This window comes from Oncorhynchus kisutch, unplaced genomic scaffold, assembly GCF_002021735.2.
Source record: "Oncorhynchus kisutch isolate 150728-3 unplaced genomic scaffold, Okis_V2 scaffold1336, whole genome shotgun sequence".
NCBI lineage: Eukaryota > Metazoa > Chordata > Actinopteri > Salmoniformes > Salmonidae > Oncorhynchus > Oncorhynchus kisutch.
This window is the reverse complement of record NW_022263281.1, coordinates 15,559-42,928: the sequence shown is the minus strand read 5'-3', so window position 1 is coordinate 42,928 and position 27,370 is coordinate 15,559. Positions and strand designations below refer to the sequence as shown.

Genomic DNA, 27,370 nt, shown 5'->3' with positions numbered 1-27,370 from the left:
GACACAGCAAGAGAACTCTGTGTTTCCATTGTCTAACAGACACATCCCAAAACATTCCTTTCATTAGCTCTCTGCATAATACTACAACACACAGCAAGCCAGGCCCATAGCAGAGACCCAGTCGGCATACTAAATGACACTCTATTCCCTAAACAGTGCAGTAACTTTGCACATACCCTTACGGTCCCTGGTCAAAAGTAGTGCACTTTATAGGGAATAGGGTCCCATTTGGGATGTCCCCAGGGTGCATAATTGTTATATGTATATGAAAGAAAGGCTGACTTGCATGAATGAGCATAGGAATAAATACAAAATAACTGTAGAATCATTGTTTTATTGTATGTGACAGCTAAGACATGGGTGAGGCAGAAATATGAATCTGAAAGAAGACATTTAGTGTATCCAGAATATTTTTTGTGAAAAAAATCAAAATATTGGGAAACAGTCAGAGAAATGCTATTACATCATCATTATCCAGTATATCCAGGCAGACCCCAACATAAAGAGAACAGAGGATGACAGGGTTCTTCATGATCATGTCATTCCCTGAGCCTCAATGTCCACTGTATATTGTCTACGTCCCTAATGGCACCCTATTCTCTATAGGGCCCTGGTCAAAAGTAGTGTACTATATAGGGAATAGCAGGGTCCTCACATTTTCGAACAAGGTGGTGCTGCTGAGTACGGTGGGATGGGGGGGGGGGGGAACAGACCACAAGGTGGAGCAGCATGGTGGGGTTGGACAGACAACAAGGTGGACCAGCATGGTGGGGTTGGACAGACAACAAGGTGGAGCTGCTGAGTACGGTGGGATGGGGGGGGACAGACAACAAGGTGGAGTAGCATGGTGGGGTTTGACAGACAACAAGGTGGAGCTGCTGAGTATGGTGGGAGAGGGGGGGGGGGGGAGCAGCCCACAAGGTGGAGCAGCATGGTGGGGTTGGGGGACAGACCACAAGGTGGAGCAGCGTGGTGGGGTTGGGGGGCAGACTACAAGGTGGAGCAGCGTGGTGGGGTTGGGGGGCAGACTACAAGGTGGAGCAGCGTGGTGGGGTTGGGGGGCAGCCCACAAGGTGGAGCAGCGTGGTGGGGTTGGGGGGCAGCCCACAAGGTGGAGCAGCGTGGTGGGGTTGGGGAGCAGCCCACAAGGTGGAGCAGCGTGGTGGGGTTGGGGAGCAGCCCACAAGGTGGAGCAGCGTGGTGGGGTTGGGGGGCAGCCCACAAGGTGGAGCAGCATGGTGGGGTTGGGGAGCAGCCCACAAGGTGGAGCAGCGTGGTGGGGTTGGGGGGCAGACTACAAGGTGGAGCAGCGTGGTGGGGTTGGGGGGCAGACTACAAGGTGGAGCAGCATGGTGGGGTTGGGGGACAGACCACAAGGTGGAGCAGCGTGGTGGGGTTGGGGGGCAGCCCACAAGGTGGAGCAGCATGGTGGGGTTGGGGAGCAGCCCACAAGGTGGAGCAGCGTGGTGGGGTTGGGGGACAGACCACAAGGTGGAGCAGCGTGGTGGGGTTGGGGGGGCAGACTACAAGGTGGAGCAGCGTGGTGGGGTTGGGGGGCAGCCCACAAGGTGGAGCAGCGTGGTGGGGTTGGGGGGCAGACCACAAGGTGGAGCAGCGTGGTGGGGTTGGGGGGCAGCCCACAAGGTGGAGCAGCGTGGTGGGGTTGGGGGGTAGCCCACAAGGTGGAGCAGCATGGTGGGGTTGGGGGGCAGACCACAAAGTGGAGCAGCGTGGTGGGGTTGGGGGGCAGACACCAAGGTGGAGCAGCATGGTGGGGTTGGGGTCAGACCACAAGGTGGAGCTGCGTGGTGGGGTTGGACAGACAACAAGGTGGAGCTGCGTGGTGGGGTTGGGGGGCAGACACCAAGGTGGAGCAGCGTGGTGGAGTTGGACAGACAACAAGGTGGAGCAGCGTGGTGGGGTTGGGGGGCAGACACCAAGGTGGAGTTGGACAGACAGCGTGGTGGAGTTGGACAGACAACAAGGTGGAGCAGCGTGGTGGGGTTGGGGGGCAGACACGAAGGTGGAGCAGCGTGGTGGGGTTAGACAGACACCAAGGTGGAGCAGCGTGGTGGGGTTGGACAGACAACAAGGTGGAGCAGCGTGGTGGAGTTGGACAGACAACAAGGTGGAGCAGCGTGGTGGGGTTGGACAGACAACAAGGTGGAGCAGCCTGGGGCCATTTGGGACGCAGACGTGGAAGGATGTGAAAAACAAAATGGCCAACCTTGAGTCTTTAATCCAGGAAAAGCACATTTTAGAACAAAGCTTTGAAAAAACATTTAGAAGCTCACCTTCTCTCTGAGGTGTTCAGGGAAAATAAGAACAATTTATAGTCTATAGCAGGGACATTCAACTCTGACCCCATGAGGTCCGGAGCCTGCTGCTTTTCTATTCTACCTGCTAATTCATTGCAAACACCTGGTGTCCCAGGTCTAAATCAGTCCCTGATTAGAGAGGAATCACCCATCTGGTGTCCCAGGTCTAAATTAGTCCCTGATTAGAGGGGAATCACCCACCTGGAGTCCCAGGTCTAAATCAGTCCCTGATTAGAGGGGAATCACCCACCTGGAGTCCCAGGTCTAAATCAGTCCCTGATTAGAGGGGAATCACCCACCTGGAGTCCCAGGTCTAAATCAGTCCCTGATTAGAGGGGAATCACCCACCTGGAGTCCCAGGTCTAAATCAGTCCCTGATTAGAGGGGAATCACCCACCTGGATTCCCAGGTCTAAATCAGTCCCTGATTAGAGGGGAATCACCCACCTGGATTCCCAGGTCTAAATCAGTCCCTGATTAGAGGGGAATCACCCACCTGGAGTCCCAGGTCTAAATCAGTCCCTGATTAGAGGGGAATCACCCACCTGGAGTCCCAGGTCTAAATCAGTCCCTGATTAGAGGGGAATCACCCACCTGGAGTCCCAGGTCTAAATCAGTCCCTGATTAGAGGGGAATCACCCACCTGGAGTCCCAGGTCTAAATCAGTCCCTGATTAGAGGGGAATCACCCACCTGGAGTCCCAGGTCTAAATCAGTCCCTGATTAGAGGGGAATCACCCACCTGGAGTCCCAGGTCTAAATCAGTCCCTGATTAGAGGGGAACAATTAAACAAAGCAGTGGAACGGACTTCCAGGTCCAGAGTTGAGTTTGAGGGGGCTATAGTCTCCTCAGACCTGTAGGACTCCTCGGGGTCTGCAGGGCTCTTCCTCTAACCTGGTCCCACATCTATTTCTGCTGTTTAGGAAACTCCTGTCATTGTTGTGCCAAACATTTTATTCACTTAAAAGAGTTGGCAAACCCACACAAACAGATACTGGACCAGGCTACTTGTCCTCTACTCAACCTTCCAAATGGCGATTTTGCCATCCTGGCAGGCGGAGCCACTGAGTACATAGCGGCCCTCTGCAGAGCACAGTGCCTGGACACTGTCTGTGTGGGCCATCAGCTCCTTCTCTACACTGTGGCTCTCTGTGTCCACTATGTAGATCTTCCCACTCATCCTGCACTGGTCAGGGCTCGGCCCGCTGCAGCCAACCCAGATCTGGACGAGGGAGGGGGAGGAGACAAACAATGAAGAGAAGCTTGTTGAGGATTTGCAGTTGTACTGTGACATTCACTACCTAAATAAAACGGAGTTCGATCTGGACACTCTGATCATTACTATGAGAGATAAAATAACGATGGTAGGGTGGAATGTATGGTATCATTTCTAAGTACGGTACTATTTTAACTGCTACTTTACAAGCTTTTGTAGAAATTGCAACACCTGAGAAAGACTGTTGTTGCCAGAATCTTATGAATGTGTTTCGTATGTGTTAATAGTCACGTGCTAAAGAGGCTATTATGTTGGTACCCTTCCATTAAAGTGTTACCAGCAAAACACGCAAAGAACAGCAGGTGTGAACATCCAACTGAGACCATTATTTTCTCACCTGATTCTTAACCTTGATCATACAGTTGACCCCTGTACAATTCTGTAGCCGCACCCTCAGGAAAGGCTTCGTCAGGTCTTTACAGTGCCAGAGACAGAGCTCGTCAGAATCAGAACAGCTCGTCCACAACTGGCCCCTCTGAAAGAAACACACAGTGGACTGGTTTAGCCATCAGCTCATGACACTCTCATTGACAAGCAAACTGACTGTTGGAAGGCTGCAAAAATACATAGTGTCTGGCTTGATTATTGAGGCCACTTGGAGGCCATGGTGAAGGCCTAGTATGAGATAAAGATCTCGGTTCAGTGAAATCTCCAAGATGAAGGGAACATGGGCCTACTACCTCTAAGAAGAGGATGAGGCTGCTGAACTCAGTGGACATGCTCCGTAGATCCTCAGGAAGTGTCATCTTACGATGTGGGGTTCCGTTCTTCCTCAGTTCAACGATGCCGTCTCTGGCACCTAGTCAACATAACAGATGGGAACAAAACAAAGGTTTCTGTCTAGATGCTTGCTGTTGTTAGCATGTTATCTTGTGGTCAATTGATCATTGGCAGGGTATATAATACATAGGAGTATATAAAAAAAATTGAATAATAATATACTATGACTGAGTGAGTTTACTTACAGCACCACAGTGTTCCATTGAAGAGCTGAATGGACATAAGCCTATCACAGGTCAGTTGAAACTGCTTTTTCACTTTTAGCGTTGAGAGGTCCCACAGAATGACTGTTCCATCGGCACTACAGGAGTATGTTTGTCTGGGGGGGAGGAGAGGGACAGTTGGATTAAAACAAGCACCATGTAGAAGTCTGATTGTGGTCTAACTACTGATGATTCACTGAGGGCAAAGTAAAGAAGTAGTTTAAGTACACTGCTGCCATCTGCTGGTTGGAAATAGACATCAAAAACACTCCATGTTCTAAGATTCTTGCACTATGATACTGGGGTGGGACAGTTAGAATAACTACTTTCTGCAATAGGTGCATTGGTCATTTGAACAGGCAGTTCTAACACATTATCCTTCCTTCAACATAGAATCCTGAGCATCACACATGGGTTAACAGTTTGTGAGGGTGAAGTGACTGTAGCATGAAAGAGTGCCCTACAGTATATAGGGAATAGGGTGCACTGTGGGACACAGACATACGGTACTATATGTGTAACATTTTACCTCATCTTGTCACTCTCCTCCAGGGCAAAGTCCATAACCTCATGCCTGTGCTCTGTCAGCTGCTTATTGCAGGACATGCTGCGAGTGTCAATTATGTAAATGATGGAATCCTGGGAGCCAATCCATACTTGATCCTGGTCCAATCCCAGCATGCAGTTCTGTGCACATAATAAAGCCACGTATTCAGCACATGAATGCGTCCCAAATGGCACCTATTCCCTATATAGTGCACTACTTTTGACCAAGGCCCATAGGACTCTCGTCAAAAGAAGGGCACTATATAGGGAATAGGGTGCTATTTTGGACGCATACATATCCAGGTTTAATCCACTGTTATGTGAATGGCAGGCACTCCTGTTCATGCCTCATGAGACCACAGAAAGGAGGAAACACTATCAACAGAAGAAAAAGAGAGAGAGAGAAAACAAGTGAAACAGAACTAGAAGGGGAGAAAGAACGAGTGAAAGAGAGCTAGAGAGAGAGAGAGAGGGAGTGAGAAAGATGGAGAAAACAAGTGAAACAGAACTTGGGGGGGGGGGGGGGGAGAACGGGAGAGAGAGAAAACAAGTGAAACAGAACTAGAGGTGGGAGAGAGAGAGAAAGAACGGGTGAAAGAGAGCTAGAGAGAGAGGGAGAGAGAGAGAGAGAACAAGTGAAACAGAGCGAGAGAAAGAGATCACTGTGTACTTAATTCAATATAACAATTTCTTTCCAAAGGATATCTGTAAGCAATTTCACAGAAACAAAGGACATGTTCCAATATCCACTCGCATAGAACCCTTAGAATGCATGGCCAAATCCAATGCTTCTCTCTAAGTGTTCTGCTACACTAATGTGGATATTGGAACAGAGCCTAGTAGGAAGGCTCAAGTGATAGTCCAGGGAGAGCGCAGGGGAAATGGTGTGTGTCTGCTTGCAGACATCATACCAGTTGGGAGGATCCCACTTGAACACAGTTCTGCTGCATGGACCAGCTGGCTGCATCAAACACAACCACCCTCCCACCACTGAGGGCACACCACAGCTTGGGGTTCCCATCTCCGTCTGCCTCCGAGTAACTCAACTGGCCTGGATAAACACAGAGACACAGAGAGAGACAGAGAGAGAGAGACAGAGAGAGAGAGAGACCCCAAGAGAGAGACTGTAGTCAGTCACAGCAATTCAGCTTTTATCTGCGAATGTCTACATCAAAATCAATACACTAAAAGTTAAATACACAATCCATGGGTCAGCCAGTCGATGGATACTCCCACAGGCATATAGATGATATGTATATGGTATATACTGTAGCTCTGCATTACAACAGAATATGTGAGTTTTTCACTGCCTTTGAGATCATACTATTCTTTTTTTGGCAACTTTTACTTCACTACAGAAAGGAAATAAAGTATCTTTTACTCCATACATTTCCCTGGACACCCAAAAGTACTCGTTACATTTTGACAGGAAAATGGTCCCGTTCACACACTTATCAAGTGAACATCCCTGGTCATCCCTTCTGCCTCTGATCTGGGGGACTCACTAAACACACATGCTTTGTTTATAAATTATGTCTTGGAGTGTTGGAGTGTTGGAGTGTTGGAGTGTTGGAGTGTTGGAGTGCTGGAGTGCTGGAGTGCTGGAGTGCTGGAGTGTTGGAGTGTTGGAGTGTGCCCCTGGCTATCCGTCAATAAAAATAAAACAATTAGGCCGTCTGGTTCCCTATAAGGAATTTGTATAAATCATTTATTTTACATTTGATAAAGAAGCACATTTTATTCCATTTACTTTTGATACTTAAGTATTTTTTTAAACCTAATACTTTTAGACTTTTACTCAAGTAGTATTTTACTGGGTGACTTTTACTTCTGTCATTTTCTATTAAGGTATCATTACATTTACTCAAGTATGACCATAATACCTTTTCCACCACTGGACGTGGCTGGGGGTTATAGCATTTCTTTCACATGGCCCATCAATTTAGACAAGTGTGTCTGCGTAAGCACCATCTAATATTTATTAAGTCTTTTTTATCTGGACACTTTCTGTTTACCTGGAATTGTTCCATATTGTTGGCTACTACCACTTCTAATCTTCATCTTTACTACACAACTCACTGTTTAGCACATGACCTCACATGTGAATCCTTAAATAGATGGGTGGAGCTAAGGCTTAAGAGGGTGTGAACAATGCTGAATGGGTGTAGACAAAGGAGAGCTCTCCAAAACATTATAAACACCCTTTTCTCAAAAGTGAGTTTACAAGTTTATCAACTTGCAGAATTACTTTCACATTGTTCCTCAAAAATGCAGTGAATAATATACCATTTTGTAGCTCTGAGTCTCTACTTTTAACCAATGTAAAAAATAATATTTCAAAATGTTGAGCCGGTCAGTGATATATTAAGTTTTGTTGACTCACACTGTACAGTACAACAAGTTCATAAGTTACCACACCTGACAAGTGTGAAGAAATGAGACAAACGTTGACAATACATGTACTCATCTACATAAACAGCTGAGAGTAGACAAACAATTAGGCCTGTCTGGGTGCTTTCCACTAGTGTGTATTTACAGCCAACTATTACGGCTTCAAAGCTCCTCTGGTTTCCACTCAGATGTGTTAGGACATGCACCATACAGGACATGCACCATACAGGACATGCACCATACAGGACATGTTAGGACATGCACCTTCCAGGACATGTTAGGACATGCACCATACAGGACATGCACCATACAGGACATGTTAGGACATGCACCTTCCAGGACATGCACCATACAGGACATGCACCTTCCAGGACATGTTAGGACATGCACCATACAGGACATGTTAGGACATGCACCTTCCAGGACATGTTAGGACATGCACCATACAGGACATGCACCATACAGGACATGTTAGGACATGCACCTTCCAGGACATGCACCATACAGGACATGTTAGGACATGCACCATACAGGACATGTTATGACATGCACCATACAGGACATGTACCATACAGGACATGTACCATACATGCCATGTACCATATATGACATGTTAGGACATGCACCATACAGGACATGTACCATACATGACATGTACCATACAGGACATGTTAGGACATGCACCATACATGACATGCACCATACAGGACATGTTATGACATGCACCTTACAGGACATGTTAGGACATGCACCTTACAGGACATGTTAGGACATGCACCTTACAGGACATGTACCTTACAGGACATGTTAGGACATGCACCTTACAGGACATGTACCACACAGGACATGTCAGGACATGCACCACACAGGACATGCACCATACAGGACATGCTAGGACATGTTATGACATGCACCTTACAGGACATGTTAGGACATGTTATGACATGCACCTTACAGAACATGTACGGACATGCACCTTACAGAACATGTACCTTACAGAACATGCACCTTACAGGACATGTACCTTACAGGACATGCAAACAGCTTCTATCTTACAAGCAGATACATCAGAGTGAAGATAACAGACAAACTATGATAGAAAGTCAGCTGTCTGTTTCCCCTCACCTGGTGTGTAGAGTAACAGAAAGTCAGTGGTCTGTTTCCCCTCACCTGGTGTGTAGAGTAACAGAAAGTCAGTTGTCTGTTTCCCCTCACCTGGTGTGTAGAGTAACAGAAAGTCAGTGGTCTGTTTCCCCTCACCTGGTGTGTAGAGTAACAGAAAGTCAGTGGTCTGTTTCCCCTCACCTGGTGTGTAGAGTAACAGAGAGTCAGCTGTCTGTTTCCCCTCACCTGGTGTGTAGAGTAACAGAGAGTCAGCTGTCTGTTTCCCCTCACCTGGTGTGTAGAGTAACAGAGAGTCAGCTGTCTGTTTCCCCTCACCTGGTGTGTAGAGTAACAGAGAGTCAGCTGTCTGTTTCCCCTCACCTGGTATGTAGAGTAATAGAAAGTCAGCTGTCTGTTTCCCCTCACCTGGTGTGTAGAGTAATAGAGAGTCAGCTGTCTGTTTCCCCTCACCTGGTATGTAGAGTAATAGAGAGTCAGCTGTCTGTTTCCCCTCACCTGGTGTGTAGAGTAAGACATGTACAGTCTGTGGGGCTGGGAGGTCTAGTGATGGATTGATCTTGTGTTTCAACGTCTCCAATGTTGTCTTTGGAACCATCACAGGAACTGCTTACAGACAACAAAACAGAAAAAATGACATATCAGAATATGAATTACTTTCCTTATTACAGAAAATCACAATGAATTTCACACTGTTGTTCTTCAGAGGCACATCCGATGTTGTTGATTTAGTTGTATACTTGATCCTTGAACTCCAAGGGGTGGTTTCCTGGAAACTCCTGGACTAAATACATTTTCAATGATTCTCCATTGAGTTTGTGTTTTAGTCCGGAACTCCACCATTAAAACGCACAAATGGTAAAGCTTACAGATGATTTATATGCAAAAAAACAAATCGAAAGTGCATCTGGACCATAATGCATACCTTCATGTTTCACTCTGTCAAAGTATGCCAGTTTGGAGGCGGCAAATATGGCTTTCTGGGTCTGAAGGCAGCCAACCACAGCATCCATGAGCAAGACGTTAGTCAAAGCCTGCTGCATGTACTGAGGATCCTTAAAGGGAACATGACAACTTATACACACACACTGCCTGTACTGAGGATCCTATAAGAGAGACAGTCTTACAAGTATAGACACACAACTTACTACACATTACAATGTACAATGAGTACAGCCAATTAAACAGCATGGGAGATCACATTACGTTTGGAAGATCACATTAAGTTTGGGAGATCACATTAAGTTTGGGAGATCACATTCGGATAATATAATAAGGACAAAACATAATACTTTCCAGCAGAACAGAGGGGTACAGGACAAGCCTGTACTCCAACGTGGGGCAGCCTAGTGGTTAGAGCCTTGGGCCAGTAACCGAAAGGTTGCTGAATTGAATCCCCGAGCTTACAAGGTAAAACTCTGTCGTTTTGCCCCTGAACAAGGCAGTTAACCCACTGTTCCCCGGTTGGCCGTCATTTAAATAAGAATTCCTTCTTAACTGACTTACCTAGTTAAATTAAAGGTTAAATAAATAAAATGTATTAATATCCCTTTAGGAAGCCTGGAGGAAACCATCAGGCCAGAGGGGTGGGACAAGCCTGTACTGTAAGATTAATATCCCTTTAGGAAGCCTGGAGGAAACCATCAGGCCAGAGGGGTGGGACAAGCCTGTACTGTAAGATTAATATCCCTTTAGGAAGCCTGGAGGAAACCATCAGGCCAGAGGGTTGGGACAAGCCTGTACTGTAAGATTAATATCCCTTCAGGAAGCCTGGAGGAAACCATCAGGCCAGAGGGGTGGGACAAGCCTGTACTGTAAGATTAATATCTATCCCTGTAGGAAGCCTGGAGGAAACCATCAGGCCAGAGGGGTGGGACAAGCCTGTACTGTAAGATTAATATCCCTGTAGGAAGCCTGGAGGAAACCATCAGGCCAGAGGGGTGGGACAAGCCTGTACTGTAAGATTAATATCCCTGTAGGAAGCCTGGAGGAAACCATCAGGCCAGAGGGGTGGGACAAGCCTGTACTGTAAGATTAATATCCCTTTAGGAAGCCTGGAGGAAACCATCAGGCCAGAGGGGTGGGACAAGCCTGTACTGTAAGATTAATATCCCTTTAGGAAGCCTGGAGGAAACCATCAGGCCAGAGGGGTGGGACAAGCCTGTACTGTAAGATTAATATCCCTTTAGGAAGCCTGGAGGAAACCATCAGGCCAGAGGGGTGGGACAAGCCTGTACTGTAAGATTAATATCCCTTTAGGAAGCCTGGAGGAAACCATCAGGCCAGAGGGGTGGGACAAGCCTGTACTGTAAGATTAATATCCCTTTAGGAAGCCTGGAGGAAACCATCAGGCCAGAGGGGTGGGACAAGCCTGTACTGTAAGATTAATATCCCTGTAGGAAGCCTGGAGGAAACCATCAGGCCAGAGGGGTGGGACAAGCCTGTACTGTAAGATTAATATCCCTTCAGGAAGCCTGGAGGAAACCATCAGGCCAGAGGGGTGGGACAAGCCTGTACTGTAAGATTAATATCCCTTTAGGAAGCCTGGAGGAAACCATCAGGCCAGAGGGGTGGGACAAGACTGTACTGTAAGATTAATATCCCTTTAGGAAGCCTGGAGGAAACCATCAGGCCAGAGGGGTGGGACAAGCCTGTACTGTAAGATTAATATCCCTGTAGGAAGCCTGGAGGAAACCATCAGGCCAGAGGGGTGGGACAAGCCTGTACTGTAAGATTAATATCCCTTTAGGAAGCCTGGAGGAAACCATCAGGCCAGAGGGGTGGGACAAGCCTGTACTGTAAGATTAATATCCCTTTAGGAAGCCTGGAGGAAACCATCAGGCCAGAGGGGTGGGACAAGCCTGTACTGTAAGATTAATATCCCTTTAGGAAGCCTGGAGGAAACCATCAGGCCAGAGGGGTGGGACAAGCCTGTACTGTAAGATTAATATCCCTTTAGGAAGCCTGGAGGAAACCATCAGGCCAGAGGGGTGGGACAAGCCTGTACTGTAAGATTAATATCCCTGTAGGAAGCCTGGAGGAAACCATCAGGCCAGAGGGGTGGGACAAGCCTGTACTGTAAGATTAATATCCCTTTAGGAAGCCTGGAGGAAACCATCAGGCCAGAGGGGTGGGACAAGCCTGTACTGTAAGATTAATATCCCTTTAGGAAGCCTGGAGGAAACCATCAGGCCAGAGGGGTGGGACAAGCCTGTACTGTAAGATTAATATCCCTTTAGGAAGCCTGGAGGAAACCATCAGGCCAGAGGGGTGGGACAAGCCTGTACTGTAAGATTAATATCCCTGTAGGAAGCCTGGAGGAAACCATCAGGCCAGAGGGGTGGGACAAGCCTGTACTGTAAGATTAATATCCCTTTAGGAAGCCTGGAGGAAACCATCAGGCCAGAGGGGTGGGACAAGCCTGTACTGTAAGATTAATATCCCTTTAGGAAGCCTGGAGGAAACCATCAGGCCAGAGGGGTGGGACAAGACTGTACTGTAAGATTAATATCCCTTTAGGAAGCCTGGAGGAAACCATCAGGCCAGAGGGGTGGGACAAGCCTGTACTGTAAGATTAATATCCCTGTAGGAAGCCTGGAGGAAACCATCAGGCCAGAGGGGTGGGACAAGCCTGTACTGTAAGATTAATATCCCTGTAGGAAGCCTGGAGGAAACCATCAGGCCAGAGGGGTGGGACAAGCCTGTACTGTAAGATTAATATCCCTTCAGGAAGCCTGGAGGAAACCATCAGGCCAGAGGGGTGGGACAAGCCTGTACTGTAAGATTAATATCCCTTTAGGAAGCCTGGAGGAAACCATCAGGCCAGAGGGGTGGGACAAGACTGTACTGTAAGATTAATATCCCTTTAGGAAGCCTGGAGGAAACCATCAGGCCAGAGGGGTGGGACAAGCCTGTACTGTAAGATTAATATCCCTGTAGGAAGCCTGGAGGAAACCATCAGGCCAGAGGGGTGGGACAAGCCTGTACTGTAAGATTAATATCCCTGTAGGAAGCCTGGAGGAAACCATCAGGCCAGAGGGGTGGGACAAGCCTGTACTGTAAGATTAATATCCCTTCAGGAAGCCTGGAGGAAACCATCAGGCCAGAGGGGTGGGACAAGCCTGTACTGTAAGATTAATATCCCTTTAGGAAGCCTGGAGGAAACCATCAGGCCAGAGGGGTGGGACAAGACTGTACTGTAAGATTAATATCCCTTTAGGAAGCCTGGAGGAAACCATCAGGCCAGAGGGGTGGGACAAGCCTGTACTGTAAGATTAATATCCCTGTAGGAAGCCTGGAGGAAACCATCAGGCCAGAGGGGTGGGACAAGCCTGTACTGTAAGATTAATATCCCTGTAGGAAGCCTGGAGGAAACCATCAGGCCAGAGGGGTGGGACAAGCCTGTACTGTAAGATTAATATCCCTTCAGGAAGCCTGGAGGAAACCATCAGGCCAGAGGGGTGGGACAAGCCTGTACTGTAAGATTAATATCCCTTTAGGAAGCCTGGAGGAAACCATCAGGCCAGAGGGGTGGGACAAGACTGTACTGTAAGATTAATATCCCTTTAGGAAGCCTGGAGGAAACCATCAGGCCAGAGGGGTGGGACAAGCCTGTACTGTAAGATTAATATCCCTGTAGGAAGCCTGGAGGAAACCATCAGGCCAGAGGGGTGGGACAAGCCTGTACTGTAAGATTAATATCCCTGTAGGAAGCCTGGAGGAAACCATCAGGCCAGAGGGGTGGGACAAGCCTGTACTGTAAGATTAATATCCCTTCAGGAAGCCTGGAGGAAACCATCAGGCCAGAGGGGTGGGACAAGCCTGTACTGTAAGATTAATATCCCTGTAGGAAGCCTGGAGGAAACCATCAGGCCAGAGGGGTGGGACAAGCCTGTACTGTAAGATTAATATCCCTGTAGGAGCCAACCGATCTTATACTTTTTTCATAATATGGTAATAAAAGAACGTGACATGTTTTTCAAGACTATGAATAACCACAGAACGCATTCAGGAGGGTGAAATGGACTATGCTAATATTTCTACCCACACGTTCCACAAAGTGTTTAACAGAAAACACTGCACTGCTTAACAGCTTTGCTGCGCCACTGAAAAGCTAGCAATTCCATGGTGCGGGTTGGGGGATTTCAAGCTGAAAGGGTTAGTTTAATGAATTCAACTTGGTTACATTATACCCTATTGAATGCAGCACCAGTCTTGGAGATCCAGCATATATCCTACCTTGTGGTCGTCTGCCATCGTCCTCCCAGCCCACATCTCTCTGACCATGAGATTCCACAGGTCACACGCAGACTTCAGGTTGGCCTCAAACACCTCCTTCCTCAGACTGCACTTGATCTTCAGAGACGGGATCCTCAGCAGCAGGAAAGGAGCAAAGGAGATTTTCACCTCCTGACAGAGATGAGAGGGAAAGGGGGATATCTAGTCAGCTAGACAACTGAATGCATTCAACTGAAATGTGAGGAGAGGATTATCAGATGTGTCATCATGGCAGATTTTCATTTGAACAAAGCCAAACATTGAAGGCAATACACTGTAGTCATACCAATGTACCCTTCCATATGATTCATTACGGAGTGAGTTTCCAAAAGCTTCATAGCACTAAGATCATCTTTCATCCATTGCCTATACTTGTCAAAGATTATTTTAAGACTACCAAGCTTTTAGAGAACTCATCCCTGAACAGTACTACTACTAGTGCCTAAACATAGAGTAACCACACCTTTATGTCTCTGAACTTGGTGATCTCGATAAACCCAGGCCTCCCGTCAGTGAGCAGGAAGAGCCTCTTCTGTGTCATGGCGATCTTACCCACTCCCTGGTTGGTTTTGACGGAGCAGGACAGCTTGTAGACACACTCGTTGTTGTCCAGGTGCTCCATGACCTCAGCTGGCAGGTGAACATCCTGGGCCTCCACCTCCGTCTCCTTCCAGAAGGTGTAGAACACACGGAACACCTCTGGGTCAATCTGCTTCTGTTGCCCTGGAAACAGAAGGTGTAGAACACCTCTGGGTCAATCGGATTATGTTGCCCTGGAAACAGAGGTAACCTTCTCTTAGAAGAAGTCTTCAGTCTTCAAGGAGCCATTCGTTGTAAGAGTGGTGATGTGAATGTAAACAAGGCATGACAAGTCTCAGCAGCCTGTAGAGAACATGCTCATCAAACGCACATTAAAATCATGCAAATGCATTCCATCATTTTACTTCCATGTTCATGCATGTCATTCAAGCCAATAGAAACAAGCTACTCCAAACAGCATCTATTGTAAACAGGAACCCTGTGTTTTGTCAAAGCAAAGAGCACATTTATACATCTTCCATAGCTGAAGACGCCCCATGAAACAACAGCCATCCATCTCATGTATGATGTCATGGAATGAACGTTAAACCCAAGCAGAGATGAAGATGGAGAGAAAAATAAAAGAGATGCCACATGAGTCCCGCTGACCAATCATACGATGGGAGGCTGCAGACAAACTGGACAGTCTTGCTTACCATCCAATGAGGAGTCAATGTAAAATACTGATTTGGAGGGACTCCTCATGGCAGAATTCAAACCCAAAGTCACTGAATCCAAAGTCACTCTTACAAGATCCTATTAATAAAGTAAGGATAATCAGATGATACACACCGTGTTCCTAGGCAGAGTGGTACTGTATTTCAAACTGTATTGACAGATCAATCACTCGTTTACTATCCTGGGTGATCTTATTGCTATAGTACAACTATACTGTTATATAGTTGTATATATATATATGTTATATAGTTATATATATATATTGCTATATACAACTATACTGTACTGCTCATGTATTTCCATGTCCTGTCAACGAGAGAGCCTCAAACAGCCTATGGAAGGTAAGTCTCAACTTACCCACAGTGAGGGCCTCAAACAGCCTATGGATGGTAAGTCTGAACTTACCCACAGTGAGGGCCTCAAACAGCCTATGGAAGGTAAGTCTCAACTTACCCACAGTGAGGGCCTCAAACAGTCTATGGAAGGTAAGTCTCAACTTACCCACAGTGAGGGCCTCAAACAGTCTATGGAAGGTAAGTCTCAACTTACCCACAGTGAGGGCCTCAAACAGTCTATGGAAGGTAAGTCTCAACTTACCCACAGTGAGAGCCTCAAACAGCCTATGGATGGTGGCGACGTCTTTCACAATCCCAGACTCCTGGATGCGCTTCACAAAGTCCTCCTGCAGCATGTGGGTCTTAGGGAGCTGGAACTTCTTCACATGGTCGTCAGCTTGGACCAGCACCATCTCGTTGTCTGTCTTCACCTTGAAGATGAGCCGCTTGAGCTCTGGCCACCGGTCCACCTGGGAGAACTCGTCCTTCTGCAGCGAGTCCACTAGCGCCTTTACCAGGTCGGTGGGGAAGATCTCGATGTCCGTCTTGTAGAGGTTCTGGAAGTCGCTGAGGGCGTCAAGACGCTTGGAACACAGCGTGTTCATGAAGCCACGCAGGTAGAAGTACCTTGGAAATAGGGAAAGGGAATGGGTAGGACTTATAAATTATTTGTGAAGTATGTATATGTAGTGCGTATTGTGACTGATTGGACACACTAACGCGCCCTCTCTCTGTCTCGCCCACCAGGTGCCTCTCGTTGCTATCAGCAGGAGCATTGCCTTTATAAACTTGGTGGTCCGGTCACTATGAGGACTTTTCAAATACCCAATAAAGCCTTTTTTAAATTAAATTTTTAGATGTAGTGTGTTTAAAGTGTGACTTAATAAAATGAATAATCCCTATGTTGTAAATGAAGTACCTGGCCAGGAGGGTGGAGTCCTCAGGAGGAACACAGGAGATGGCCTTCCCCAGTAGTATGATCAACTCTCCATAGTAGTTCTGGACATGGTGGTGCACCATGGGAGGAGGAAATTCTGTCAGCTTGAAGATCTTCACAGGCTTGGGCGGGATCTTGAAGGCTGTGTAGAAAAAGACAAAGAGTGACACTGCAAACAAAAAGGATCTACTTTATATGAATCTTCTCCAGCACCACCTCAACATATGTTAAAATGGCGTGTTTCTATGATCTGTAGTAAAATAAGTGAGGAAGATGTGTTTCCAATGACATTATCAACCAATTAGGAAGCATTTAGTAGGTAATGCCTCCTCATAATTGGTTAAAAATGATGCACAACGATGTCATTGGAAACACTTATCTCCCTCTATACGTTTTACTACCGAACATAGAAAGACGCCATTTTAACATATGTTGATGTTGAGGATGAACATGAAGTTGAACATTTGTGAAAATTCCCTTTAAGATGAATCTTCTTGTTCACAGAAGTCAAGGCTTAATGACCTACACTTTTCTTTAACCATCTGTCAAAAGAGCCACGTAACACTAAATAGTTTGTTATAACAGTTTTCATTAGCTGACAACAGACATGACTTGTTATGACATCCGTTATGACAGTATTATGTAGAGTAGTCCAATAGACATTTCAAGTAAAGAGTCAGTGCATAATGTTACACAGTAATGTTAATGTAACCGTGTAAAGTTAAACATCACAGTATATATGTTAATCAGTGGGTAGCTATTATTAGTCCTCCTACTGCAGGGGTTGCAACATCTGGATTTCCAGAAATCCTGGTTGGAGGATTTCATGCTTCCTCCGTTCTAATTCCACTAATCTTCCAACTGGGATTTCTGGAAAACCTGGGAATTTGGGGAACATTTCTGGAATTTTGTAACCTTCCTAAAAAAAAAGTTGCTATCTAGCACCTAAAAGGGTAGGAGAACCCCTTGAAAAAACCTTTTTGGTTCCAGGTAGAAAAATGTTGGGTTCCATGTAGAACCCTTTCAACAGAGAGTTATATATGGAATCCAAAAAAGTGTTCTACCTAGAACAAAAAAGGGTTACACTATGGACACAACCAAAGAACCCTTTTGGAACCATATTTTCTAAGAGTGTACTCACCACTTTCAGGGATAATGGTCTTCTTGAGGGAGGTTTGTCTGAGGAGGTTGAGATGGCGCTCCTCTCCCAGGTTGGGGAGGCTCATCCCCAGCCTCTTGTTCAGACGGATCTCTGGGTTGCTGCTATACTTCCTGGCCATTTCCTGCATGGTGGGCCTCCTGGGGTTGTCTGTCATCGCCTTCATTCTGACATCAGACACATAAAACAGGACTGTATACAATACCCTAAATACCATACAGGACTGTGTACAATACAATACCCTAAATACCATACAGGACTGTGTACAATACAATACCCTAAATACCATACAAGACTGTGTACAATACAATACCCTAAATACCATACAAGACTGTGTACAATACAATACCCTAAATACCATACAGGTCTGTGTACAATACCCTAAACACCATACAGGACTGTCAATCATACAAGACCCTAATATACATACAGGACTGAATACCATACAAGACCCTAATATACATACAGGACTGAGTACCAAACAAGACCCAGAATACCACGTAAGACCCAGAACACCATACAAGACCTTAAACCTCTCACTGAGTCTCCCCCAGACATATATGTAGCATGTTTGCAGTGGGGTACTATGTAATAGAATTCAATAATTTCCCAAATCACTCCTCCAGTATCCCTAGTCAGTCTCTTTCACTTATTTGATCAATTCCAGCACTAACTGACCAACTAATCGTCAAGGCCAGCTGGTCAACTAATCGTCAAGGCCAGCTGGTCAACTAATCGTCAAGGCCAGCTGGTCAACTAATCGTCAAGGCTAGCTGGTGTACTAATCGTCAAGGCTAGCTGGTGTACTAATCGTCAAGGCTAACTGGTGTACTAATCGTCAAGGCCAGCTGGTCAACTAATCGTCAAGGCTAGCTGGTGTACTAATCGTCAAGGCTAGCTGGTGTACTAATCGTCAAGGCTAACTGGTGTACTAATCGTCAAGGCTAACTGGTCAACTAATCGTCAAGGCTAACTGGTCAACTAATCGTCAAGGCTAACTGGTCAACTAATCGTCAAGGCTAACTGGTCAACTAATCGTCAAGGCTAACTGGTCAACTAATCGTCAAGGCTAACTGGTCAACTAATCGTCAAGGCTAACTGGTCAACTAATCGTCAAGGCTAACTGGTCAACTAATCATTGAAGCTCTCAAACACTGTAAATGGTGGTTCTCGAAGAGAGGCGCCAGCTGTGCCACCAGAGACTCTGGGTTCGCGCCCAGGCTCTGTCGTAACCGGCCGCGACCGGGAGGTCCGTGTGGCGACACACAATTGGCCTAGCGTCGCCCGGGTTAGGGAGGGTTTGGCCGGTAGGGAAATCCTTGTCTTATCGCGCATCAGCGACTCCTGTGGCGGGCTGGGCGCAGTGCGCGCTAACCAAGGTTGCCAGGTGCACGTTGGTGCGGTTGGCTTCCGGGTTGGATGGCGCTGTGTTAAGAAGCAGTGCGGCTTGGTTGGGTTGTGTATCGGAGGACGCATGACTTTCAACCTTCATCTCTCCCGAGCCCGTACGGGAGTTGTAGCGATGAGACAAGATAGTAGCTACTAAAACAATTGGATACCACGAAATTAGGGGAGAAAAAGGGGTAAAAAAAACAATACAACATCCAACAGACTGGATAAGACTGGTGGAGAAACTCTTCCTTTGATGTTAACAAAGCAGGTTTGCAGCGGTGTGTTCTATAAATTAATAATTGGACTGAATTCCATAACATGTCCAGGCAGGTTACCAGCGGTGCCATAACTCAGGCTTCGTTCTAACCATCACTGTACCATCAGGGAGAAAAGTGAGTTGGAGGGTAGGGGAAGGGATAAGCAGGAAGGGGATATTGTAAGTGAGAGCTTACTTCTGTGTCTCTGAGCGAGTGTTGACTTCCATGCGTGTGAAAGCATCCATCTTCCTATTGAGGCGGTCCTTCAGGAATGAATGAAAAATGTGTGTCTCCAAGACCTATACGGATACACATGTATAAATTGAGTGTAGGAATCAACCGTACTCTTTATAGTGATCGTGATCTGAGAGGCTACTTCAACATGTACCTTTCTGTAAAAGGGAAGGTCAGCTAGCTCTCTGGTCTTCAGGAACTCTTCACTGTTAAACACTCGGTGTTCATAGTTCAGGTGACCACTGACATCCCTGATGAAAGGCAGAAATGCAGCAGACCATTAATACACAGGCTACATTAGTGCCTTTAAAGACCAGGAAATAGAATATCTTCCTACACCTCACCGGGTTGACTTCCTCCTTACAGGTACAACACCAACATAATCTCACATATGCCACTATTGGCTCTTTCCAGTGTGAGCATTACTCAAGGGAGAGCAGTATTGACAGATTTGAATTCACTTGTTGATGTCTGTAAGCAGGAAGTCCACCCGGTGTGTATGATGATGTCATACTTTAAGCCCTGCACCTCAGAAAGAGAGTCTGAACAGCATGACTGACCTGAACATGTTGACAATGAGCTCCAAGGTAACCTTCTGTATTTCCCAGTTCAGGTTCTGCTGCCATTGTCTCCTCAGCATGCGCATCTCATTAACGTCTGTGCCGGCCCCTTGGTGACACACCTCTAGATCATATTGTAGCTGGAGGCCCTTCCTCCTGTAGAGCAGCAGGAAAAGAAAACTGTTGTTCACTCACTGCCACAAAAACAATGTTATATAAGCATGACTGTGAGTGATAACTGATGTGATATTCTACCTCTCAATAACCTCATTCTGTGTTATTGAGACAATGGATGTGTCATTTCAGTTGTAGGGGGTTTCAGCACAGAACAGAGCACAGTCTGCATTGTCTATGTATTCCTCCTTGTAGGGGGTTTCAGCACAGAACAGAGCACAGTCTGCATTGTCTATGTATTCCTCCTTGTAGGGGGTTTCAGCACAGAACAGAGCACAGTCTGCATTGTCTATGTATTCCTCCTTGTAGGGGGCTTCAGCACAGAACAGAGCACAGTCTGCATTGTCTATGTATTCCTCCTTGTAGGGGGTTTCAGCACAGAACAGAGCACAGTCTGCATTGTCTATGTATTCCTCCTTGTAGGGGGCTTCAGCACAGAACAGAGCACAGTCTGCATTGTCTATGTATTCCTTCTGTTATTCTTTTGTTCTACATTGTTCTCTCTGCATTGTTGGGAAGGGCCCGCAAGTAAGCATTTCACTGTTAGTCAACAGTTCTTGTTTATGAAGCATGTGACGAATACAATTTGATTTGATTCTGAAATGGCACCCTATTCCCTATATAGTGCACTACTTTTTAACAGTGCCCATAAGTAGTACATTATTCCCTAGTAGGGCACTATATAGGGAATAGGGTGCCATTTGGGGGGGGGGGGGGGTCCTACCGCTTGGTAAAACACTCTGCCGAAACGAAGGGGACATCTGGTAGGTCGACAGTCTCTGAGCAGGAAGAAGACACTGTTCCATCATCAATATTAATCAAGATCAGGTCGTCTGTTTCCTGTCACAGAGAATAGAGAGTTCCAAAAACATTCGAAAGTCAAAGCTTTTCTTTCTCCAACTGCTATGACATTTCAACTGTTTGGAAACGGAACAAGAGAGTACAACCAAGAAGTAGGTCTAAACACTGTTCATGGACAGTTGGACACTTGACACAACGGCATCATGAAAATCATATTGTTGTCTGACATCAAATTACACAAAGACAAAACCATGGTTATATAAAGGATGTACCAAGGTTGCAATAAAGAAACTACTACTACTAATACAAAAGCCTCCTACCGCAGCGACCTCCTCAAAGTGGTTGAGGTGGCAGCCCATGAGGAAGGCGGTGGGGGCCATGATGAAGTCCAGCATCTGGGCTGAGAGGATGGGCACGTAGGGGTGCTGCCAGTGGAGGGGGTGGATGTAGAACATGAAACACTCTGCCACCAGGGTGAGGCGGGCCCAGTCAGCTGAGAAGAACACTACCCTCTGCTCCATCAGAATACCAGTGATGATCTGGGCAAACCAACACAGGGCCAGGGGTCAATAGAACCAGAGGAGAGCAGGGTAGAAAGAGCAGAGTAAAGTAGAGCAGAAAGAGCAGAGTAGAGCAGAAAGAGAAGTACCAGAGCAGAGTAGATCAGAGCATAGTAGAGTAGAGCAGAGCAGAAACAGCATAGCACAAAGAGCAGAGCAGAAAGAGTAGAGGAGATCAGAGCAGAAAGGGAAGAGTAGAGCAGAAAGAGCAGAAAGAATAGAGCAGAATAGAGCAGAGTAGAGTAGAAAGAGTAGAGCAGAAAGAAAAGAGTAGAGCAGAAAGAGCAGAGCAGAAATGTTGAGCAGAAAGAGTAGAGCAGAGTATAACAGAAAGAGCAGAGCAGAAAGAGAAAAGTAGAGCAGAAAGATTAGAGTATTGCAGAGTAGAGCAGAGCATAACAAAAAGAGCAGAGTAGAGCAGAAAGAGTAGAGTAGATCAGAGCAGAAAGAGTAGAGCAGAAAGAGCAGAGTAGAAAGAGCAAAGTAGAGCAGAATAGAGTAGAAAGAGAAGTAGAGCAGAGTAGAGCAGAAAGAGCCGAGTGGAGCAGAAAGAGTAGAGCAGAAAGAGCAGAAGGAGTAGCGCAGAAAGAGGAGAGTAGAGCAGAGCAGAAAGAGCAGAGTAGGGCAGAAAGAGCAGAGTAGAAAGAGTAGATCAAAGCAGAGTAGAAAGAGCAGAGTAGAAAGAGTAGAGCAGAAAGAGGAGAGCAGAGTAGAACAGAAAGAGCAGATCAGAAAGGGTAGAGTAGAAAGAGTAGAGCAGAGCAGAAAAAGCAGAGTTGTTGCCAGGCAGGGCAGAAGTCAAAACATCACTCCGAACACTTCAGTTGAATGGCTCATCGTAGAAAATGATGTTACCCGTCTGAACATAACTCTCTACTCACCTGTAAAATCTGTTTGGATCTAAAGCACAGGAAGGGCAAATGGAGGTCCAGGTCTACAGCGGGGTGTTCCTTATCCTCTCTGGAAGGCAGTACGATCATCAGGGGTCTCAGGTTGAACACCTGGGCACAGTCAGGGGTGAGCACATCATCAATATCAGTGCACAAGAAGGAAGAAGGAAAAGGTGTTGGTGGTGGTAGTAGTAGTTTGTATTTTCTGGTCATTTGTATTCTGACTGTAGGATGAAGAGAGAAATGAAGGACCAAGGAAGAATCAAACCCCAACAATGCATAGTCCCTGTCGAGTGGTGTTCAAATACAACCAACCACTGGCACTTCAGGCAGCCTAGCAGTTAGATGAACTGGATAACATAAAGCAGCTCACCACATGTAGTTGTCCAGGGGGTGGAATGGGCACTAGAGACAGTTTGGCTGCAAATTCCTTCACCCTCTCTTCAGACAACCTGCATGTTCTAAGCTGCACCAGCAAGCTACAGAAGTGTACAGAAGAGAATGATTTAAGAAACGACAACACACATATACGGGCTGTATTGAAGACGTATTGACCCTTACCAAGACAGACAGTCCTTCAGAGCATTGTAATAAGGATGCTTGGATATGACACAGATGGCAAAAGCAGTGTAGAGCTTAGTGGTCCTGGTGGACGACCAGTGTCCATTCTGATAGAATACTGACCCTTCCTACGAGGACAGAAGTGACAAATCAACTGTGTGAGCATTGAGTCTTTCGCAGGAAGGAGCATCAGAGCGAAAACATTTAACACTGTTTTGCACAGGTTTATAATGAAAAGGATCACATGTTTATGCAGGAGAATAAAAAGGAAAGACCCCCACCTGAAATGGTCTACAACACTGAACAACCACTCCATGGGTTTGGTTACCGAACACATCCGTGAAGACTAGAAAGTGAAAACGCTCTTCTTTTGGTTCATTTGTTACTTGAAGCCCCCCTGATTTCAGAAAAGTCAGGATTATTTGTATCTCTCTATTGTTAGACAGTACATTGGGCGATGTCTTTGAGCTAATGTTTTAATGACATTGTACATAGGGATGTCTGTCAGCCTTCATTTTGGTATGGTGTTGACCTCAGGTCATCTTTATAATCCCAACAATGACAAATATAACTGGCTATCAGCCTCACAATATACCTCTACCTGGAAAGCAGAGTTGGGGCAGGGCCATGAGGTCAATGTCCTTGGGGACGCTGACATCCTCCGTGACAGTGGCCCCCTCACTGCTCCCGGCCCCTCCAGGGCCACTAGGAGCCACCACTAGCCTCTCCTTCTTCTTGATGAAGGACCGTCTGCACTGGACTCGACTGAAGGTTCTGGGGACACCAGACTCATCTGCATTCTCTTTGGTCACAAACGGAGGTACGTGGACTTGCAAGACCTCTGGGTCTAAAATAAGGAGGTCTGTTGTGCTGTTGCCCTGCTGTAGAGACTAAACAGAACAATCCATGTTAACCTCCATTTTACATTTATAATCCACGATCCAGCTCATCTCTCGAATAAACTCTGTATTAAAAAAGACATTTGCTGATGGGCATTACCTGGTAGACATCCTTGAGTTTATCCCCAGAGGCTCCGACAACAACACACGCTTCCAGTAGCCCTGAGGGAAGATGGTCTGCCATCAGAACCGGTCCTTCCTTCTCTGTACATCAGGCTCACAGTGGTGGAATCACATCCAAGCATGGGATTTGTGCTTTGGAGGAGGAGGAAGCGAGAGCGAGAGAGACAGAGAGAGCGAGAGAGACACAGAGAGAGAGAGAGACACAGAGAGAGAGAGAGACACAGAGAGAGAGAGAGACACAGAGAGAGAGAGAGACACAGAGAGAGAGAGACCCAGAGAGAGAGAGAAAGAGATTGTTCTTCAGAAACATGAGTCACACTCCTTAGCTTGTTCATTTGGGCAAGTTGTTATACCCTTGATCACAGCAGCTGGCTAACAAGATAAAGAGCACATGACATCCTGCTTATTATATTATATCACCTTTTAATAGATATTTACACAACAACAAGCCAAGAGGCTCACAGGCTTGAAACACAGCTCACCTGATCACTACTAAGAAAATAAACAAAATTGGAGAGTGTCCTCTGCTCTGAGAAACCATTAAAAAAGGCGTCATCAAAAGCAACTATGGCATCACCTCACCAAACAACAAAGCAGAGTTGGAGGAAATACAGCTGTAGCTTGTAGCTTGTCTCCTCTGTAAAGGCAGCCACCTCAGGAGATACAAGATAAACACCCTTTAATTGAATTTCCCTGCTTGAGGGGAATTTCTGGGCAAATTGGTTTCATGTGTGCTGAAGATACCCTTCAATAGGTCACTGAGAAAACTCAATTGAGGAGTGGCACAGTCCACTTTATGATGGGGTGGGTGGGTGGCCTAGTGCTGCTGTATTGAAAATAAGTGCCTTTTTAGATTAAACTAAATATGTCATTTAAAAAACGTAGTAACTGCACTCATATCCCTTTGGCATCTACAATAGAGGTGTGACTTTCTAATGGGCGGTCTGAAAAGCGACCTGTCACCAGTTCCTGCATAGCTTCGCATATTATACACATGCATCACGTCATTATAGCTGCAGAACTGGAACAATTAAATGTTTTATGTGATTTCAGCAGTTCATGTCACAAGTCCTTTGCAGTTGTAGTCTGAACTAGACAATTAGAAGCAGCACTAAAATGAATGCGTTACAGTGAAATAGGCTCAAATCTGACACTCCTTTTGTCTGCTTAATCCCCTTATCTCCCCATATTCCCAGCCTTTTCAGTACTGTTTGACTGACATACAATGCATTTAGTTTCCATTGATGAATTGGTGTCTCTGGAAAACTTGGCAACATTGATTACCTCCGCATTCTTTCCATACAAGCCATACTGAAAGAGCCAAGATCCCTTTATAGGCCAAGAGCATGTGATGATCAAATTCCATGTTGTGTGTCAATCAATAGCTATTGCGCATACATCACTGTCAAAGCATATTCATGTTTCCGTAAAAATATAGGAGGTAGCTCAGCTACATATAAAAATTTAAATTGTCAAAACAGAAAGTTAGTCTTTAACTGATTTATTTCAAATTCCAATGAATGATTTTCACCAACCTGTTGGTCCATCGGTAATCCAAGATCACGGGCCAAAGTCACTGACATTCGTTTGAATGAATTTGTAGCCACCGAAAGACACAATCAAAACACCTTTGTAAACAATGCCGTTGAATTGACCTTCCCAGGAAATGCTGTTATCTGTCTGACTGCGATTAACAGCGTGCTGCTTCCTGCTTTCTGAAAGGATACAAAATCATGCGTACTGGAAAAATGCAGTTGCCCCTACTTTTGTAAAGAATTCAAAACCTCGTGCATTCTAATTTGCTGTCGTAGAAGTTAAGAAGCTGCATTGCCTACTTAACAAAACTGCTATAATAAATTATGTCAGAAGACTCATTGTTTCTCTATCAACTTTGTTATAGTGCCATCTAGTGAGCAATGTGCAACATTGTAACAATGCAACGACACTCAATTTAAGTTTAGTGTTAACAAAGTCGCAATAAAGGCATAACGATTCTGCTTCTTCAAAGAAGGCAACCGCTGCTGGTTATTTTAATTACATTTGGGGAGGGACATCATTTTGATATTTAACGGTGCATTCATTACCTATCCTCCATTTGTACACAAATACCCTGTTAATTAACAGTGTTAGTGTCAGCAGGTTAGTTATCAGGGTCAGAAGGTTAGTTATCAGGGTCAGCAGGTTAGTTGTTAACAGGGTCAGAAGGTTAGTTATCAGGGTCAGAAGGTTAGTTATCAGGGTCAGAAGGTTAGTTATCAGGGTCAGAAGGTTAGTTATCAGGGTTAGAAGGTTAGTTATCAGGGTCAGAAGGTTAGTTATCAGGGTAAGCAGGTTAGTTGTTAACAGGGTCAGCAGGTTAGTTGTTATCAGGGTCAGCAGGTTAGTTGTTAACAGGGTCAGCAGGTTAGTTGTTAACAGGGTCAGCAGGTTAGTTGTTAACAGAGTCAGCAGGTTAGTTGTTAACAAGGTATAACACGTCTGTACAGCTCAACAGCAGAAGGGAATATAACATTTCCACTTTGACAAAATCATTGCTCGACTTTGAAACCAAAATGTTGAGATAATTTATATTATAAAGATTGAAACTTGAGTGTGACCAATTTAATTTCTCATTTGCACACATTCCCAAACTAAAACTATTCACAACCAGTTAGACATTTATATTTCCCCCATTACAACCAAACCTCTCAAATTACAGCAGTTGACAAGAAAAATGTACCAAAAAGTTCCTTTTCCCACTTTCTAGAGCCAGATGTTTCTGCTGGATGTGAGGATGAATCCTCTTCATCTGAGAACACCTCCAAAACGCTTTGCAACAGGACACTTTTTGATTGGATAAATTCAGTGAGGTTCGCCCCCGTATCCACCCCTTTACTTCCATTTGGTTCCTGGTGAATACTACCCTCTACCTACCACCTCGCGTAGGTGGAACAACTCCTAAACCCAACACTCTGGGCCTGGGAAGACCTTCTAGGCACACAGCTCATTAGTTGTACATGCCCTGTAGGACTCTGGGCCTGGGAAGACCTTCTAGGCACACAGCTCATTAGTTGTACATGCCCTGTAGGACTCTGGTCCTGGGAAGACCTTCTAGGCACACAGCTCATTAGTTGTACATGCCCTGTAGGACTCTGGGCCTGGGAAGACCTTCTAGACACACAGCTCATTAGTTGTACATGCCCTGTAGGACTCTGGGCCTGGGAAGACCTTCTAGGCACACAGCTCATTAGTTGTACATGCCCTGTAGGACTCTAGTCAAAGGTAACGCACTACCGTTTGGGACTTCATCTCAGATTTCTCAACAGATGTGCATGAATGT

General features: G+C 45.9%; 1 protein-coding gene across 6 annotated transcripts; it reads right to left on the bottom strand.

The window, feature by feature from the left end:
* Window positions 1-314: 314 nt before the first annotated feature.
* On the bottom strand, window positions 315-26,038 carry LOC116366023 (DENN domain-containing protein 3-like). 6 transcript variants are annotated; one of them, XM_031818330.1, is made up of 25 exons: window positions 25,587-26,038; window positions 24,029-24,183; window positions 23,625-23,919; window positions 23,311-23,426; window positions 23,030-23,157; window positions 22,842-22,947; window positions 22,460-22,579; window positions 21,339-21,557; window positions 20,942-21,057; window positions 20,044-20,199; window positions 19,638-19,734; window positions 19,445-19,548; window positions 17,583-17,767; window positions 16,424-16,583; window positions 15,767-16,131; window positions 14,465-14,685; window positions 13,874-14,044; window positions 9,561-9,690; window positions 9,134-9,244; window positions 6,034-6,173; window positions 5,106-5,263; window positions 4,559-4,692; window positions 4,274-4,392; window positions 3,931-4,068; window positions 315-3,539 (listed from the first exon to the last, which is right to left on the bottom strand). In XM_031818330.1, exons 2-25 carry the CDS (start codon window positions 24,110-24,112, stop codon window positions 3,333-3,335), a joined length of 3,780 nt encoding a protein of 1,259 aa, XP_031674190.1. In that variant the 5' UTR covers window positions 24,113-24,183; window positions 25,587-26,038; the 3' UTR covers window positions 315-3,332. The 6 variants fall into 6 exon arrangements, with proteins under 6 accessions (XP_031674190.1, XP_031674185.1, XP_031674188.1 ...); XM_031818325.1 differs by having other exon boundaries at window positions 14,376-14,635; window positions 25,587-25,963; XM_031818328.1 differs by having other exon boundaries at window positions 14,376-14,635; window positions 23,631-23,919; window positions 25,587-25,962.
* Window positions 26,039-27,370: the final 1,332 nt, after the last annotated feature.